This window comes from Aristolochia californica, unplaced genomic scaffold, assembly GCF_029961685.1.
Source record: "Aristolochia californica isolate CCGP_79_NKW_82.1479 unplaced genomic scaffold, dmAriCali1.0.hap1 SCAF_9, whole genome shotgun sequence".
Classification (NCBI taxonomy): domain Eukaryota; kingdom Viridiplantae; phylum Streptophyta; class Magnoliopsida; order Piperales; family Aristolochiaceae; genus Aristolochia; species Aristolochia californica.
In genome coordinates, this window is record NW_027182290.1 from 34,197,317 (window position 1) to 34,212,688 (window position 15,372).

Consider the following 15,372-nt stretch of genomic DNA (forward strand, 5'->3'; position numbering starts at 1 on the left):
TTAAGGAGAACAAAATGGAAGAGAATCATGACAGCTATGGCGTGATGATGATTGTTCTCATGGTTCGGTGACTTTGGTTGCGTCCCTAATTTAATTAAATGAGCAAGAAATATAGCCATGAACCAGAGACTCCATGTCTAGTGTCGTTACTGTTGCTTATTTTCCTTAGTAAGACTATCCAGACAAAGTGAGGTACACGTGGGTTTGGAACGGTTGGCCACTGAGAACTTAGAAGTTGTACCAGCGTTTAAAGGAGTTCATTATTAAGGTTTAATAACCCATTTACTGTGACAAACTGAACCGGTCCATGTCTCCCATTCATGTAATAAAGCGTGTACACGAAAATTCAACTGGCGGAGTAATCTCCGTTAAAGCTATGAAGAAAAACAGACCATAAGAAAACTAGGACTCGCATCAAGCCGCTTATTTCCGCTACTACGGTAGATTCACATCTCTCCGTCCCAAAACTCTTCCGATGACTTGAACATCCCGTCCGGAAAGATGAACTCCGGTATGGTCGCGACCCTTTTCTGGGGGATTTCACCGATCTTCTGCAGTTCTTCCTCAGTCAGTTCCCAGTCCAGTATCGCGAAATTTTGTGCAAGCCTGCCTTTGTTGAAGCTCTTGGGTATCAGGCTAACTCCTTGCTGTAATCCCCATCTCAAGGCAATCTATCGAAACAGATAAAGAGTCTTTTTTACTTTTTGGCTCTATATAACTTTCGACTAGTTGGACGATGTCTAGATAAGAGAGAAATTAAGCTAAAGAGTCGGGTACATAAGTCAATTTACCTGAGCAACGCTCTTTCCCTTGGCTTTAGCAATTTCATTAATTACAGGGTTGCTGAGGACTACATCGAATCCCCATTCTTTAGCTCCTAGAGGGGAGTATGCGCTCACATGAATGCCCTTCTCTTTGCAGAAGTGTCTCAGTTTCTTCTGTTGCCAAACTGGATGCATTTCAACCTGAAGAGATCAGCACAAAAAGCGATGAGTAGTCGCCAATGACCTTCGGATAAATAACGACTAAATATGGGAAATGGGTTCAACCTGATTGACGGCGGGAGGGACCTTGGCTACGGCAAGCAAGTCCGCGAGCTTCTTGCAGGTGAAGTTGCTCACTCCTATGGACTTGGCCAAACCCATCTTATGTATCTCTTCCATGGCTTCCCATGTCGATTTCAGGTCAAGAGGAAGAATGTCATCCTTCTCGCAGCTCATATCCAGAACATGTTCCTTCAAGTGCACAGGGAAATGAATCAAGTACAAGTCCACGTATTCCAGCTGCAGCTTCCTGCAACATAATAACATCGTTCAATCAACCGAGAGAAGACAAGAGTTATATTAAATTGCCCTCAACATAAAACAAATGAAAATCTGATTACCTCAGCGATTCGCGAATAGCCGGAAGGACGCGTCCGGGAGTGGCATTATTGCACCATAGCTTAGTAGTGATATGGAGCTCGTCTCTGCTCTTAATAATACCTCTCTCCAGAGCTTCAGCTATGGCTACTCCCAGGCCGTCCTCGCTCTGATAGAGCGCTGCCGAATCGAAGTGGCGGTAGCCCACTTCCATGGCGTCCAAGATGGCGTTCTTGAGATCTTCTATCGGCGGAAGCGGCCACGACGCAGTCCCCGTACCCAGCAACGGCAACTTCCTTCCGGAATTCAAAGTCACCTCCGGCCCCCGAACCAGTTTCTCTTCTTTCTTCTCCTCTTCCTTCACAGCTTCTTCGATCACAACAACGTCTTCGTCTTTCTCTTCTTTCTTCTCTTCAACCAAGAGCAAGGCACTTTCCTTCTCCTGTGGCAAAGAAGGCAGGGTACTCTTTGTGTTCCCTTGATCATTAGCTCTACCTGATAGATTGTCGCTCTCAGTTACGACCGTAACAGGGGCCGGGGCCTCGGCCTGGCTGACAGGAGCAACTCCGTTAAGGATCTCCAAACCTCCCATATTCACTTCAGCGGGGTCTAGGTTTTCCTCTTTCAAATCTTTTGCTTTACTATCAACAGATCGCACTGAGAATCAGAGCCTGTTATCTCCGTTTTTGTAATGACACGAACTCATGAAGACAGGAGCCCCCCCCCCGGCATCCACCGTTCAAAGATATTTGTTTCACATATTGTTCTATATCAGGTACTCGCCTGTCAAGCTGCCCGTCAAAATACACCAGTTACAGCGAGACCAGTGGACTGGAAGCTTGAAACTCGGCTTTCCAGTGTTGGCAACAGAGGCGGCTTTTAGAGTGTAGACTAGGTGACTGGACTGCGTCCCTTGTCTACGGTTGGAATTTTGCAAACATGGCAGCTTCAATAGATGCCGTCGATCAAACATGGCTAATGACCAGTTCTGGTTTTGCTATTTCCCGACTAAAATAGCTTGCTCAAAAGAGGCACTAAGGCCACTGGGGATCGTTGAGCTATTAATGGCTGGCATTAGGCAGGTTCGCGAACAGGATTATCTCACCTGTGAATGGGTCCTTATACACTCTCTTCTACGATTGAAAAGAAATCTACCAAAATACTAATAGATGATTAGATTTTGAAAAGAAATAAAGAGTAAAGATAGAAAATCAGTAAACCAGTCTTAAAGTTTTAACCAGGTAAAAAGCAAAAGATGTGGATAGTCAAGGTTACTGGCAATTAGGAAGAATATAGAAATCTTTATTACTTTAAAGTTTAATTATCTCTAGATACCCTTGTCATTTAAGTGTTTTGTAATATTGAAAATAGATGGAGGCTCTAGTCCTTCCCTCCCTCGTAAGGTGGGTCTCTCCTGCTACTCAAAAAACGAGGAGAAACCCCTCCTTCCCATACCCACCCCAGGCTTGCATTTGAAATTATGAAATGCAACATCTAAGAAAGCCTTATTTAGAAATGATATCCCTACTCTTTCTTGTCCATTGTTGCATGGTGAGAAAAAAAAAAAAAAAAAAAAAAAACCCATCTCCCTTTACTTCACACCAAGTGACTTACCATGTGGTTGGATGAGGAAAGAGTACCGGTTCAGGCATTATTCTTTGTACTCACACTTATTGGGAGTTGACTAATCCAATAGGGTTAAATTAGTTTACTATGATGCTAGGTTATTCTTCAACCAGATTCTCACTTGTAGCCGTACTTGAATCTTCCTTGTCCCCAAGGGTCCTGTTTCAGTGATTCATTTGTTTTTTACACCTTTAATTCTTTAATTATTTCTGAACTTTTGATTTAGGAATCAGGCATCTCCCATTAGTTCTGGAGGTTGTCTGACCATGAGATTAAATTTAGAGATATTCATTAGTTTATAAGCATTTGTTTAATTATTTTATTTTTATATAATTTTTAAAATCTTTATTAATTATCACAAGTTAAAATTTATCTTAGTTTATTAATTAAAAAGTTAAGTATAATTATTTTATAAGAGTTAATAGACTAATTTTATATAATAAAATATATTTTTTATATAAATTAATAATGTTTAATATTATATTTAGTTACTAGTTTAAGAGTAAGAATTTAAACACGTAAAAATAACAATTTGATTAACTATTTTGATATTATAAAAGTAAGTATTTTTTTCTTATTTATTTTTATAAAATTAATTAATTATTTATTAATTTATCACAATTTAAATTCTATCTTTTATTTTATTAATAATAATAACAAATAAAAATTATAAAAATTAAATCTATCAGATTATTTAATTAATAAGAATTCTCTCAGCACTTTGTATTATGCGCACTAACAGATCCTTACCGACCTTTTTCTAAATGCTTCCCTAGTTCAAAGGTCAGTCCCGCCGTTTAATTTGGATTGGTGTTCCAGGACGAACGTCCAAATCACATTCCCCTCTCCTCGCTCCCCGAAGATTCTCAGGAGCCATGGCTGGGAAGCAGATTGCCGGTGATAATTTGACATCTCACCTCGCAGGAATGTCTAAAAATCAGCTTTATGATGTCATGTCCCAGATGAAAGTAAAGACCCCTCTCTTCCTGAAATTTCTTCATTTAATCATTTTGTTAGGAATACCATATTGTGGTTGTGATTGTTGCTCGTTCAGGCTCTTATCGAGCAAAACCAGCAGCAAGCAAGACAGATCCTCGTGGAAAATCCTCTTCTCACTAAAGCTCTTTTCCAGGTAATTGTTTTTCGTTTTTGTCTCTATTAGCTTGTTTCGAGTTAGACAATTTTTTGGCTTTGTAAGTCCTAATTGTCGACTTTATAGTTTGGAAATTGCGGTTTTGATGCTTGCCTTTTATCTTCATTCGTAGTTTACCTCCCATTAAGATTGGTCTTTTCAGTAATTATCGGAATTTGAAAATACGAAACGATATCATGCAACGATATTTATGGAAGTTCTTTGTAGAAGGCTTTCAGAAATGTAAAATATACAGAAATTTTTTCTTATGAGTAGAAGGCATGGTGGTTGCTGCTGCAAAATCATCAATAACAAGTTTTATGCCGGCTATAAATCTAAGCTGCTTCTCATTTGCCTGTTCTAGCCATGGCGAGCAATGCAACCCATTGGATCGGATGTCTACTGGTGGGTGATACTAATCTTGATTCATCTCTGAATGTATCAAATTATAAGTTGTTTTGTGTGAAATGGTCACAATTCATCTTTGACCCAGTACTACTTTTATATGGCTGAGAACAATCAAGTGTCATTTTTTTCAGGGCTAAATGAACATTGAACTTTTGTTGTGCTGATAATTCTAGCTTCAACAAATATTTTTTTCCTACCACAGAGGACATTGTTTCCTACCAAAGCTTCAACATAGAATCTTTCCTCCATCTGTTGACCAAGTAAAAAAGAGCTAGGGTTAATAACTCATCTTATGAAGTTTTTGTCAAAATCTTGCTTTTGCAATTAGATCTCTTGCATCTTTTGCTGTCTTTTATGACTGTAGTTTGTCAGCTATATTTGGGAATCTGGGGCTGCCAAGTTGTGGGGGTGTCTTCCACATTCTAATGGTATTCCTACTTCTGCCCCCTTGGCATCATTGATTCAAACAATGCTGAGATCAGAATGAAGACTTTCAAGCAGCAGTGTGTTTCCAATTATTTGTTAGTTGAAGGGGATCCAATGTTGGTGATCAGCTGGTGCAAGAAGACTGAGGATTTTCCATGGAGATTCAACCAAAACTTTGAACAAATTCTTGATTTCACAGATTGTGTTCACATTGTTGTCTCATGTGCGTTGGTCGGCCAATGGCCTCGCTTATAAGCTCTTCAAAGAGGGGCTTAGCTTTCAACATCTTGTTGGGAATATTGCCATCTCTTAGCTCTTTGGAATCTTTGTTTTTGCTGTTTGATAAAAAAATTGTCCTTCCAAAAAAAAGTTGAATTATACTACTGGAAGCCACTCTGGCAAGTATTGAAGTTTGGCCTTCCAGGTAGAGTTCTATATTGAATGTTCCAGTGGTAGAGATGGACAAGTGATTCTTATGAACTGATAGGTATTTGCTTTTTACATACCATGGCAGATCATGTTAATTAGTTACTAGTTCAAGTGCAATGCATCATATAGTTGGTTACGCAAAAAAAAATTGGGCATCCTTTTCTCTTTTTCCCAGATGAGTAATTGGTCTGACCTCATCATAGTCATGATCTGATCAAGCCAAACACCTGTATTGTTTGTCATTTATTTTAACAATTGAATGTCTACAGGTTCTCTTGCGCAACAATGCAAACTATCCATAGATTCGAAGAGACTCCAGAAAGTTTGTTGAACTCCTGGATTCTCTTCACAGTTTGTCTACATTTGTCAGGCTTTTTATATTTGTTGTACTTTGTGAGTTTTACCCGGAATTGTTAATATAGCTTGAGAACTGTATCTGAAAAAACAAATATGTATTTTTTGCTTGGTCAAAATATTTTGCTAGTCTATGAAATTTATCATGAGGTTGTAGTCAGTTGATTATTGAAAAGCAGTAAAAATTGTCAGTGTCAGACTTATTTAACTGAGCTTAGTCTTCTTCTTTTTCTTCTTCTTATTCTTATTCTTTGGAGTACCTTGGTACTCACTTTACAAAAACTCATCTAATTCCCAAGGATGTGAGTTTCATGCATTTGTTTCCTTGTTAAGATAAAATAGTCAAGGGTCTTAATATTGGTTTTCCTTTATCAACTAAACATGTAATATGTAGATGTGTAGTACGAGGGGCACATTTCTCAGAACCCTCTATTAAACAGTAGGATTCTGGTATTGTGATCAAAGTTAGTGCCCAAACTCTCCTGAAACTGCATCTGTGACCAAATTGTCCTGGCCTTTGATAATCTGCTGATGCTTTTTTTTTTTTATTTAATGGGTTTCAAATTTTTAAGTGGCATGTTACTGATCCATTTATTGCTTATGCTTTGCATTTAGGCACAAATAATGCTTGGAATGGTGCAGCTTCCTCAAGTGGTTTGCTTACAACTTTCTGCCAATTTCTGTTACCTATATTGTTATCTGAATGTAATCGTTAACTTTTCCTGTACATTGTTTAGATGCCAAACATTCAGCAGACATTATCTCAGGCTTCTCAACAACCACCACCTGTACAACCATGCCAGCCCTTGATTGTGCCTCCTACTCAATCACTTCCTGGTCAGTCTGTCCTTGCAGGTCAATCAGGCTCATCCCAGCTCCAATACCCATCAAGGCAGCAATCAAGTCAATCTTTTCCATTCACAAGTGCCACTGCTCCACCCTTGACCCTTCCCTCCCAGACAGGTCCACAACATTTCAAGGCCCAGTTAGGTGCACAAATATCCTCTACATCACTTCCCCAGCCTTCCCTATCTCACCATCCTCCTGCTGCCCCACATCATTCTGCTAGTCCACCATCTTCTGTTCCTCAACCTTCTATCTCAAGTCAGTCACAACAACAAACTTTGCAAGCCCCTGGAATACACCATCAGCCACTAAAGCCACCCATGCTACCACAACCAAGGCCCTCTTCTTTGCAGCCATTTTCACACCAGATGCATTCACAAATAGGTCCCAGTGCAGGGTTCCAACCGCCTCAACAACTCATGTCACAACCTATGTTTCATGTAAGTTGAGAAAAGACGAAATCTAGGCATGTGCAGATTATTCTTAGTTCTGTTAATATGCTTGTCACACAAACTTATAGCTCTCCATATATTTTAGTCAGGTGTCAACCCTCAAGCTGGTATTGGTTCATCCCTCCAGGGGCAACCACCTCTGCTCAGTCAACTACCATCTCAACAGCTCTCTTAGGTTTTAATTGTGGCCTCTCTCTGTTTTTTTAAAGTTTACTCTTTACTTATGTGCAAGGTGATTTGTGATTCTGCGTCCTGTTATTCAGTTGGTGTTCCTGTGATTCCACTGGAAGATATTAATTCTACTGAACCACTTTGGTGTTACTTTACCTGGAAGAATAGGAGATTAACGCTAGTACCAATTGTTATGGAGTTTCTTCCACCAATTTTTTGCGACATGAATGGATCTGTGGTCTATACTGGACAACTCTTTGCTTTATGGGCTCCCCTCTCCGCTAATTTGTGGCTTGATCATGTTGTACCTTTCAGGTGGGTGGGCGTGGGGGAGCAGAGTACAGCAGTAACCAAGGAGCAACTTCAATGCAAGTGGATAGAGGAGCTCCTTGGATGTCTGGTCCAGTGGAGAGTTCAGCTGGTGGAGCACATTTACCAGGTCCACCGTTGGTTCAAGCCCAGATGGCCTCTGGTGCCCGGACTCCTCGGCCTCCACAGGTAAGTTTCTCAGCTTCTGCTCTCCACGTGGAGTGTCTCAAGCTTGGTTCGTACTTGGTTTCTACTTCTTTGTCATTCATGTGCAGTTGACGCCTGAGATGGAAAAGGCTGTGCTCCAGCAAGTTATGAGCCTTACCCCGGAGCAGATTAATCTTCTCCCACCAGAGCAAAGACAGCAAGTTTTGCAACTACAGCAGATGCTTCGGTAGCGGCAATAGAGTGATGTGGGTCGAGTCTAGAGCAGGTAGAAGAGCTTGGCTGCTCTTTAACTAGTCGCAAGGGTGAATGTAATATTATGGTTCAGAAATAGCTGTTTATCTCTTAGATGGCATGGTTTATCTAGGGGGGTTAGTCCATAATAAACTTGAAATGAAGTGAAGAATTCAATTCATTTTAAACGAATAGATTTAACTTCAACTTATCCTTAGGTGTTAGTGTAGACGAGTTCAAGTGCACTGGCAAACAGATTCCAATGTTAGTGTCTCCAAATGAAAAGTATAATATAAACAAATGGATGAGTAACCTTTTATAATATACTTAAATAGAAAATATTCTTAAACAGATAATTAACCAAAATAAACATGGTTATTGCATTTATAAGTGATTTAACGTGTAGTATTAAAATATATTAATATTATAATTAATAAAAAATATTATAATATTAATGATTATATTTTATTGTAAATTAATATAATAATTACATGTGACTAGAATAAATTATTATAAATAATTAATTAAAAGTAAAAAAATAACATAAGATATATTTTAATATTAAAAAAATAATTTAATATAGTAATAAAAAAATTATATTGTCACAAAATTTAGAACCATTGATTTAATTAATTATAACAATGGGATAATAAAACTAAAACAATTTATCAAATATTTATTTTAATAATATTTTAATTATGACTATTAAATCACTAATTTAATACAATAATTAAAAAATAATATATTGAATAAATAAAAATAATTATTTTATAAATAAAAAATATAGATTATTATTTTTATGACGTTGGTTTAATTTTTCCTAGCTTAGGAAAAATTAAACTTCGTCTTCCTCACGGCGACGGAGGCGATGCTCCGACGGTACGTCGAGAGGGAAAAGAGAGGAAGGTCGAGAGAGAGAAGAGAGGCCAGGAGATTGAGAGGTTCGGCTTCCCGTGCTCTGCAACGGAGGTCGAGAGGGAGAGGAGAGGGGGGGGGGGGGGGGGGGGGGGGGGGGGGGGGGGGTGTGGAGGGGATGGAGGGGAATTTTGGCCGAAGTATCACGAGGGAGGGGGGGATGGAGAAAAGCGCACTTCCTGTGCGCTTCAATTGTTTGATTCGCAAAACAAGTCGGAATCTAAATTACCTGTTTTTTGCCTGAGCGAATAAATTGACATGATTCACTAAAGTGTAATTCATTGTACACTAACCCCTTAATCTAATGAATTAAGTAATGTTGGAGTGATTTATTTCACTTCATGTCAACTCAAATTCTCCCAGTCGTGTGAAGTTTCTCATGGAGTGGGTTTGGGCCCTTACACTACCAGCAAACAAAAACAAGGAGGGGCAAGGCCTTCCGCCCCGACTTTCTTTTAAAAAAAATGAAATAATAGATGATGATGATGATGATGTTAAGATCTTGTCGAGTTGGTAGTTTAACATACATGAGCCGGTTCAATCGGAATCCTGTTAAAGAGAATAATTTATATTTTTATGATTAATTTTCATTTAATTAGTAAAATCAATGACATGTGATTACCCAAAATCAAGAAAAAAACATCTTGATTGATTTGATTCTCTAGATCAAGAACCACATAAAATTAAGGATTCAAATTATCCCTCGTTAGCCCATAAATTGGTTTAACTGTTGTGATTTAAGAAATCTCTTTTTTTCTTTTAGTGGAATAAGCTCTTGGCTAAACCACGTAAAAAAAATTTATGCCTTTTACTTTCAAGCATTTAATTTCATTTTTATACAGATTTTTACAAGGTATAAGAGCTAAATTTTTTCTCTTTGGCATAATTTTTTGTCACTCATTAAAAAAAATTCTCCGTATCTATTCTATATTTATTTATCCAAATTACTTTATCTATCAAATAGATCATTTAATTTTGAACATTTCACCTTTTGTCAAGAATTTCAAGTTTTCATGGGAGATTTTTTTTTAAAAAAAAAAAAAACCCTTTTGTCTTACCAATATAATATATTTACCTCAAAATTGAAAAAACTATTGAAAGAAAATAAAAATTCAATCCTTTTGCCTATGATGTTGTAACAAGAGATAAAAAGGGGCATCACAATAGATGACAAAACCAACATGGCTCGTGCCAATTGCCATGTTGACAAATCAATCAATTGATATGCATTGATCATCCAAAATCAAGAAAATTTGAATATGTGATTAAAGCTTCAAATAGCCTATAATAAGTTTATAATTGATTAAAAACCATCCTAATTTAATAAAATATTTCCTTACTTTTTCTTTTGTAGGTGGATTAAGCTCGAGAACCACATAAAATTTCATTTTTATACGAATTGTTATAATTCCAAAACCTTTTCATGTCCCCCCATAAGTTAGATTTTACAACACTGATATGAGCAATGCAGTCTATTTTTTTAAAAAAAAAAAAAAAAAAAAACTGAGCTTGATTGTTTAGGTTTTTTTCTTCAACAATAGAGTTGGACTTGATAAAATATTTGTTTTTTTCGTTGTTCTGCTCTACATATAAAATGGAGCTTAGGCATAGGTCCTACTGAAAACGATGTGTCGGATTCCTTAGCTTCCGGCCTCCAGGTATGCTAAAAGTAGAAAGGACGGCTGCTGAACTCAAAAACTCGGCTCTTCTCTGTTATATTATCTCATGTTCTCTCGCTTTCAGCCGACGAGAGCAAGCGTGAGACCGCATTTCCAAAAAGAAGTGTCTAGTTCGCTTCTTTAATTTAATTTAATTTAATGGGTCTTCCTCTCAGGAGAGATTCGAGCTCTGTTCCGTTAAGATCTCACTCGATGCGTCGTGAGTGTGGAAGGACGAGCGATAAATATCGGTTTCTAGTAACAGAAATGAGTGGAATGCATATATATATTAACTCTAGAGGGAGATGATAAAAAGCTGCTCTGCCTTTGTAACTCAGTGAAGACGTAGCTGTTTTGGGTACGGGGAAATGGCTTTCGAGAGCTATGCTTCGTCTATGATCTGAAGAGTCGCGCTGTTGTGGTTGAGAATGCTCATTGGATGGTAGGGAGCAGTTTGAGGATCAGTCAGGCCTAGGCTTCAGCTGGAATGACTCTTGCTCAAAAGAGTTTGGCTAGGGCAAACTTTTTCGATCCATAGGCAGCAATGGTTTGCAGCGGTTTCCCATTATTTATGAAAGTAATGGAGTCTTCCCGTCGCCATGTACATATGACATTCAAACGGCTTGTAGAGGATCAAGCGAAAGTTCAAATTCAGAAAATCCTTGGTTTGTTTTCCTACTTTTTTTTTTTTTTTTTTTGTTGCAATAAAGATTATTTTACTAGTCTCTTTCACCGTTGATTTCTGAACTGACTTCTGTACATATGAGTCCCAGGTTCGGTTCAGTTTCCCATTCAGTTTGAGCTTAACATGACGTTTCATGAGACGCTCAGAAAAAAGAGTTTCCTGCAAAAGCGGCAGTAGTTGAGCCTATTCAAGTCCGCTGGGAAATTACTACGGGTAAATTTTTTGGTATTCAGCCGTTAAATCAGAGTTTCCTGCAGCGACCTGTATCTCCTGCTTTTGTTATGAGATCTGGCCTGGCCCCATTGTCGTTCTTGTTGGGCTGCACCAAGCAAATGTTTCTCATTCAGGAGCAGGAAGAAGGCTACTATCTCTGCCTGTCGCTCGAGAGTGGAGAGAAGTGGGACTTAACGAACCGGGATTCACCCAAGTACTTGCGCACGTATTGACATGACTTGGCGCCATTCGACGGAGAAGAAAACCAAGTGAAAGGATAGCTGACAGCAGCAACTGTAAAATGCTACTTGTTCAAAGTTGGTTAACATAACCTGTGCTTTACCCTTTTCAGCGCCGCGAAAGCGAATCTATCGCGCAGAAATGGGACAAATAAAGCTGCATATAATTACGATCAAGTATTTATAATTGCAAAGGTAAGAAAACAGAAAAAAAACGACGAAGATGAAAGGGATTTCTTGGCGGTAAAAAGCACGTTACTGAACAACGCTCACTAATGCGTCTAAAATCAAGCAAAAGAATAGAGGGAAAGGTGCTTGGAAGCTTTTCTGCGAGTGTTAGTACTGCTGGCGACACATCTTTAAAGTGTTTACTTTAAAAGTCATGGACATTCCCCTTTTAGTTAATTTGCAGTAAAAGTCGACTCTGTGACCTTCCACTTCACCGCGTGCTTACGATATAAATTTTCAGTGAGGGACAATTGCCTGAAGCTCTCACTGGATTGGTTCATCCGTTTATCAAAGCTCTCTCTGTCTTGCTCTCATAAAGAAAGAACTTGTATAAATTAATGTACCCACGCAACGTAGAGGAGTCTCGAGCCATTCAAGAAAGCTACAAGACGATGCTGCCAGAAAGTGGTTAGCGTGGAGCTTTTAAGCTCGAATCGGAAGGCTTTGGTAGGAAAAAAAAAAAGACGAAGCTGTTTTCCGTGATAACATTTGCAGAGGAATCGTTTAATCTGATTTAACCAAGATACCACAGAATGGGTGGCTTGCAAATTGCAGTATCCAAATTTAAGCTAGAACGGATGAACATGAATTAGAATTACAATGATCGTTAGGCCGAGTACATGAAGCTGCCACTGTCATCTATATAGCAATAGGGTATTCCTAAGCCTAAACCAATTTGGCGGGAAGAAGTTTGGAGATGATAGATGAGCTAGGATTCTGTGCCGTTGTTTGGATCAAGGCAAAAATCTTGCAAGAAAAAAATTAGAAAAATTCGATGGACAATTCTAGATTTTACTAAAACTTTCGATAGAAAAATCGTAAGTAGCTCTTTCTGCAACCTCTCGACCTCCTTCAGTTTGTTTCAAACGAGAAATTTGGATGATTAAAAGGCGGTTGTACTTAAATATACTACTCTGCAATGACCGACGAAACTAAGCATTTTTAAATTACTGAAGTTCTATCAGAGATCTGTTTAATTTGAGTGCAACTCAACAGCTCATTCATGAAAATTTTGTTCTTTCTTTTTGATTTACGATAAACTTAGCAGAAGACATAGTCTAAATAATCAATGCTAGTAATACCATAAATACTAAAATCCCGTAACTTTAGGTTAGCTATGTTAACAGTGCCCTCCATTCATAGCTAATATTAAGAAGCATGATTTTGTTTAAGTCTTTCTTACTACCTCTTGTTTGTTGTTCTTCTAACGTAAGAATCTTACTTCCTAAGGTCACCACCACTTTTCCATATCTAGTCAGAAATGCTTATGATATTTGATTTCACTCGAATTCACAAGCTAAAAATTAGATTCGAACTATTGGAATAAGTCAAATGGTCTTTGAATAATGTAGAATCCGGAAGCAAACACAAGACAACACCAAAGTATGGGCTTCTGCTTAAGATTCCACAGAAGGAAGAATGACTTGCTGGGAAGAAGTAAGTGACGATATGAAGAAAGAAGAGAGTAGCAACCAGCCAGTATGAGTGTCTTTGGACTTCATTCTTCGACTACTCCAACATGCAAAAGATGGATATGCCCCAATTATATTTGATGCGTAGAGTTGATCGGAAATCTGGTAAAAGTAGAAAGAATCTTCAAATGTTGAAACTCTTTCCACCATTACAAGAGAAGGAAAGAACTCAGCTTATGCAAAAGCTACTGTGTCAAGGGCCATTTAATCATCTGGCTACGCAAAATGATTTTCATGGTGCTTCAACTAATGCAAGTAATACTGCTATATGATATCAGGTGTCAAAACCAGAGCAGCCAAATTTTAGTAAAACCAACCACTGTAAAAACTACAAAAATGGAAACAAAAAACTAAAAGGACACCAGTTAGCACAAGTAAATATCATCACAACCCCTTCGGAAGTAAAAACTTGACCGATGGTCCCCCCCCCCCCCCCCTCCCACTCCGTCTAATCTTTTGAGGGCATTAAAGAAAATCTTTGACTTCGGTACTCACAGACTCTGCTGAATTAGTGCACACGACTGAGGGGTGCTTCAATTTCCCATTCAATTGTCCACTGGTGCCATCCTTGAAGCATTTCACTCAAAAATAATCTTCATATCTTTGCAAAAGAGAGGCTATATAGTAGGAGTGCCCTCGAACTAGACCTACGCGGTGCAATTCAGAATCTTGCAGCATGCAGTCCATGGTTTCTTAGCTATAGCTACAGCAATTAAAAGCTACTTCTTCTTGGTTTGTTTGTCCCCGCCTTTGAAGCATAATATAAATTGGATGAAGAAACTATAGCAGAGTACAGCAACAAAGCAATGAAAACTTCTAAAGAAACTCCGGCCTCTGCGTCGTAGCCGTATTAAGGTACGGTGATTGGGCCACTCCAACCACCAATGATCTGCATAAACTGCAGAGGCTCTTGAACCATTGCGTTCTGAAGCTGCTGAAGGTTTTAGTGAAGCACTGACCACTGATCACCTTGTTTTCTTGTACATGAGGATGATGTGACAATTATCTTTTCAGTTGCATAACTGGTACTTGTACACACAGTTGCGTAACTGTTGTCCTTTAGAGAGAGCACCCATTCAAGCATGATTTTCTTCTCCTCTGTGATCCCAGCAAGTTTACAAATGCATTTGCGAGAATTAAATGTTTCTCTCACGTACGCTGTCGTCTATTTCAAGTTTTCGAACAAGTGAGCACGAGTAATTATTGTCAGGATAAAATGAAGGATGAATTAAGATGTAAGAGGGGGCGCATTAGAGAGAAAAACTGAATGATAGGAAGGAAGGATGCAGTGGTCCCGTTGGACGTATCGTACTAAGCTATCCTATCCCCTGGCACTTTCATGGAGGTAAACAAAGCCGTGGTCCCGTTTTTTTCACGCAAATACATGTACGAAGTACAAAGTGAGCTCGTCTGTAATGGAGTACTGCAATTATCTTTCTTTCTGAATGTACGGTTGTCGTATAGAATTGCTCACTGCGGGAGGTCGAGTAGTCTAAAAGATCCACTACCGCATACAAGGAAGAATTTAATGGTCGATCTGATTTGGGAACTTAAAGTAATGACTATGGTGAGATCTGCAGGGTGGTCTATTCAGAACTACTAAGAAAGCGGTCATGGAAATTTAAAGCCCTAACTCTCGGCTTTTCTCCAAAAGTGTAAGCACTGTGAAATATTACCGTTGCCTGAAATAAAAGATACCCGATTTGTTTGAGAAGGGGGACAGGGTTTAGGGTTTCTCGTTGGCTTACTGCGGCGTTTGGGGTCAACAAGATATAAAAAGTAAAAGCGACATAACAATACTCAAGAAGAAAGCCAAAGTATGCTCAGTCAAGCAAAAACAAACTCGACTGCTAAAAAAAAAACTGAGAGGGATCTAACTCCTTGTCCATCTGCTTCATTCATCTCTTGTTTCCTTTTCACCACCCTTAGTACACAAAAACCAGAAGAAGCAGCTCAAAGCCAAGGTAGCCGATGTGGATTTCAGCTCAAAAGCTGCCAGACCCGTCTGTCCTGCCTGTAAAAAGGAGGGTTCCCTCTTTCATGAGATCA

General features: G+C 38.7%; 2 protein-coding genes across 3 annotated transcripts; one reads left to right on the top strand and one right to left on the bottom strand.

Annotated features, from left to right (window-relative positions):
- Window positions 1-184: 184 nt before the first annotated feature.
- Window positions 185-2,004, bottom strand: LOC137941217 (non-functional NADPH-dependent codeinone reductase 2-like). Its single transcript, XM_068786533.1, has 4 exons — window positions 1,385-2,004; window positions 1,050-1,293; window positions 792-965; window positions 185-671 (listed from the first exon to the last, which is right to left on the bottom strand). The coding sequence occupies exons 1-4, from the start codon at window positions 1,951-1,953 to the stop codon at window positions 447-449; spliced, it is 1,212 nt and encodes a 403-aa protein (XP_068642634.1). The 5' UTR covers window positions 1,954-2,004; the 3' UTR covers window positions 185-446.
- A 1,771-nt stretch (window positions 2,005-3,775) lies between these two features.
- Window positions 3,776-8,082, top strand: LOC137941481 (cleavage stimulating factor 64-like). 2 transcript variants are annotated; one of them, XM_068786921.1, is made up of 7 exons: window positions 3,776-3,955; window positions 4,042-4,119; window positions 6,352-6,390; window positions 6,474-7,022; window positions 7,124-7,209; window positions 7,521-7,703; window positions 7,790-7,875. In XM_068786921.1, the coding sequence occupies exons 1-7, from the start codon at window positions 3,863-3,865 to the stop codon at window positions 7,791-7,793; spliced, it is 1,032 nt and encodes a 343-aa protein (XP_068643022.1). In that variant the 5' UTR covers window positions 3,776-3,862; the 3' UTR covers window positions 7,794-7,875. The 2 variants fall into 2 exon arrangements, with proteins under 2 accessions (XP_068643022.1, XP_068643021.1); XM_068786920.1 differs by lacking the exon at window positions 7,124-7,209 and having other exon boundaries at window positions 7,790-8,082.
- Window positions 8,083-15,372: the final 7,290 nt, after the last annotated feature.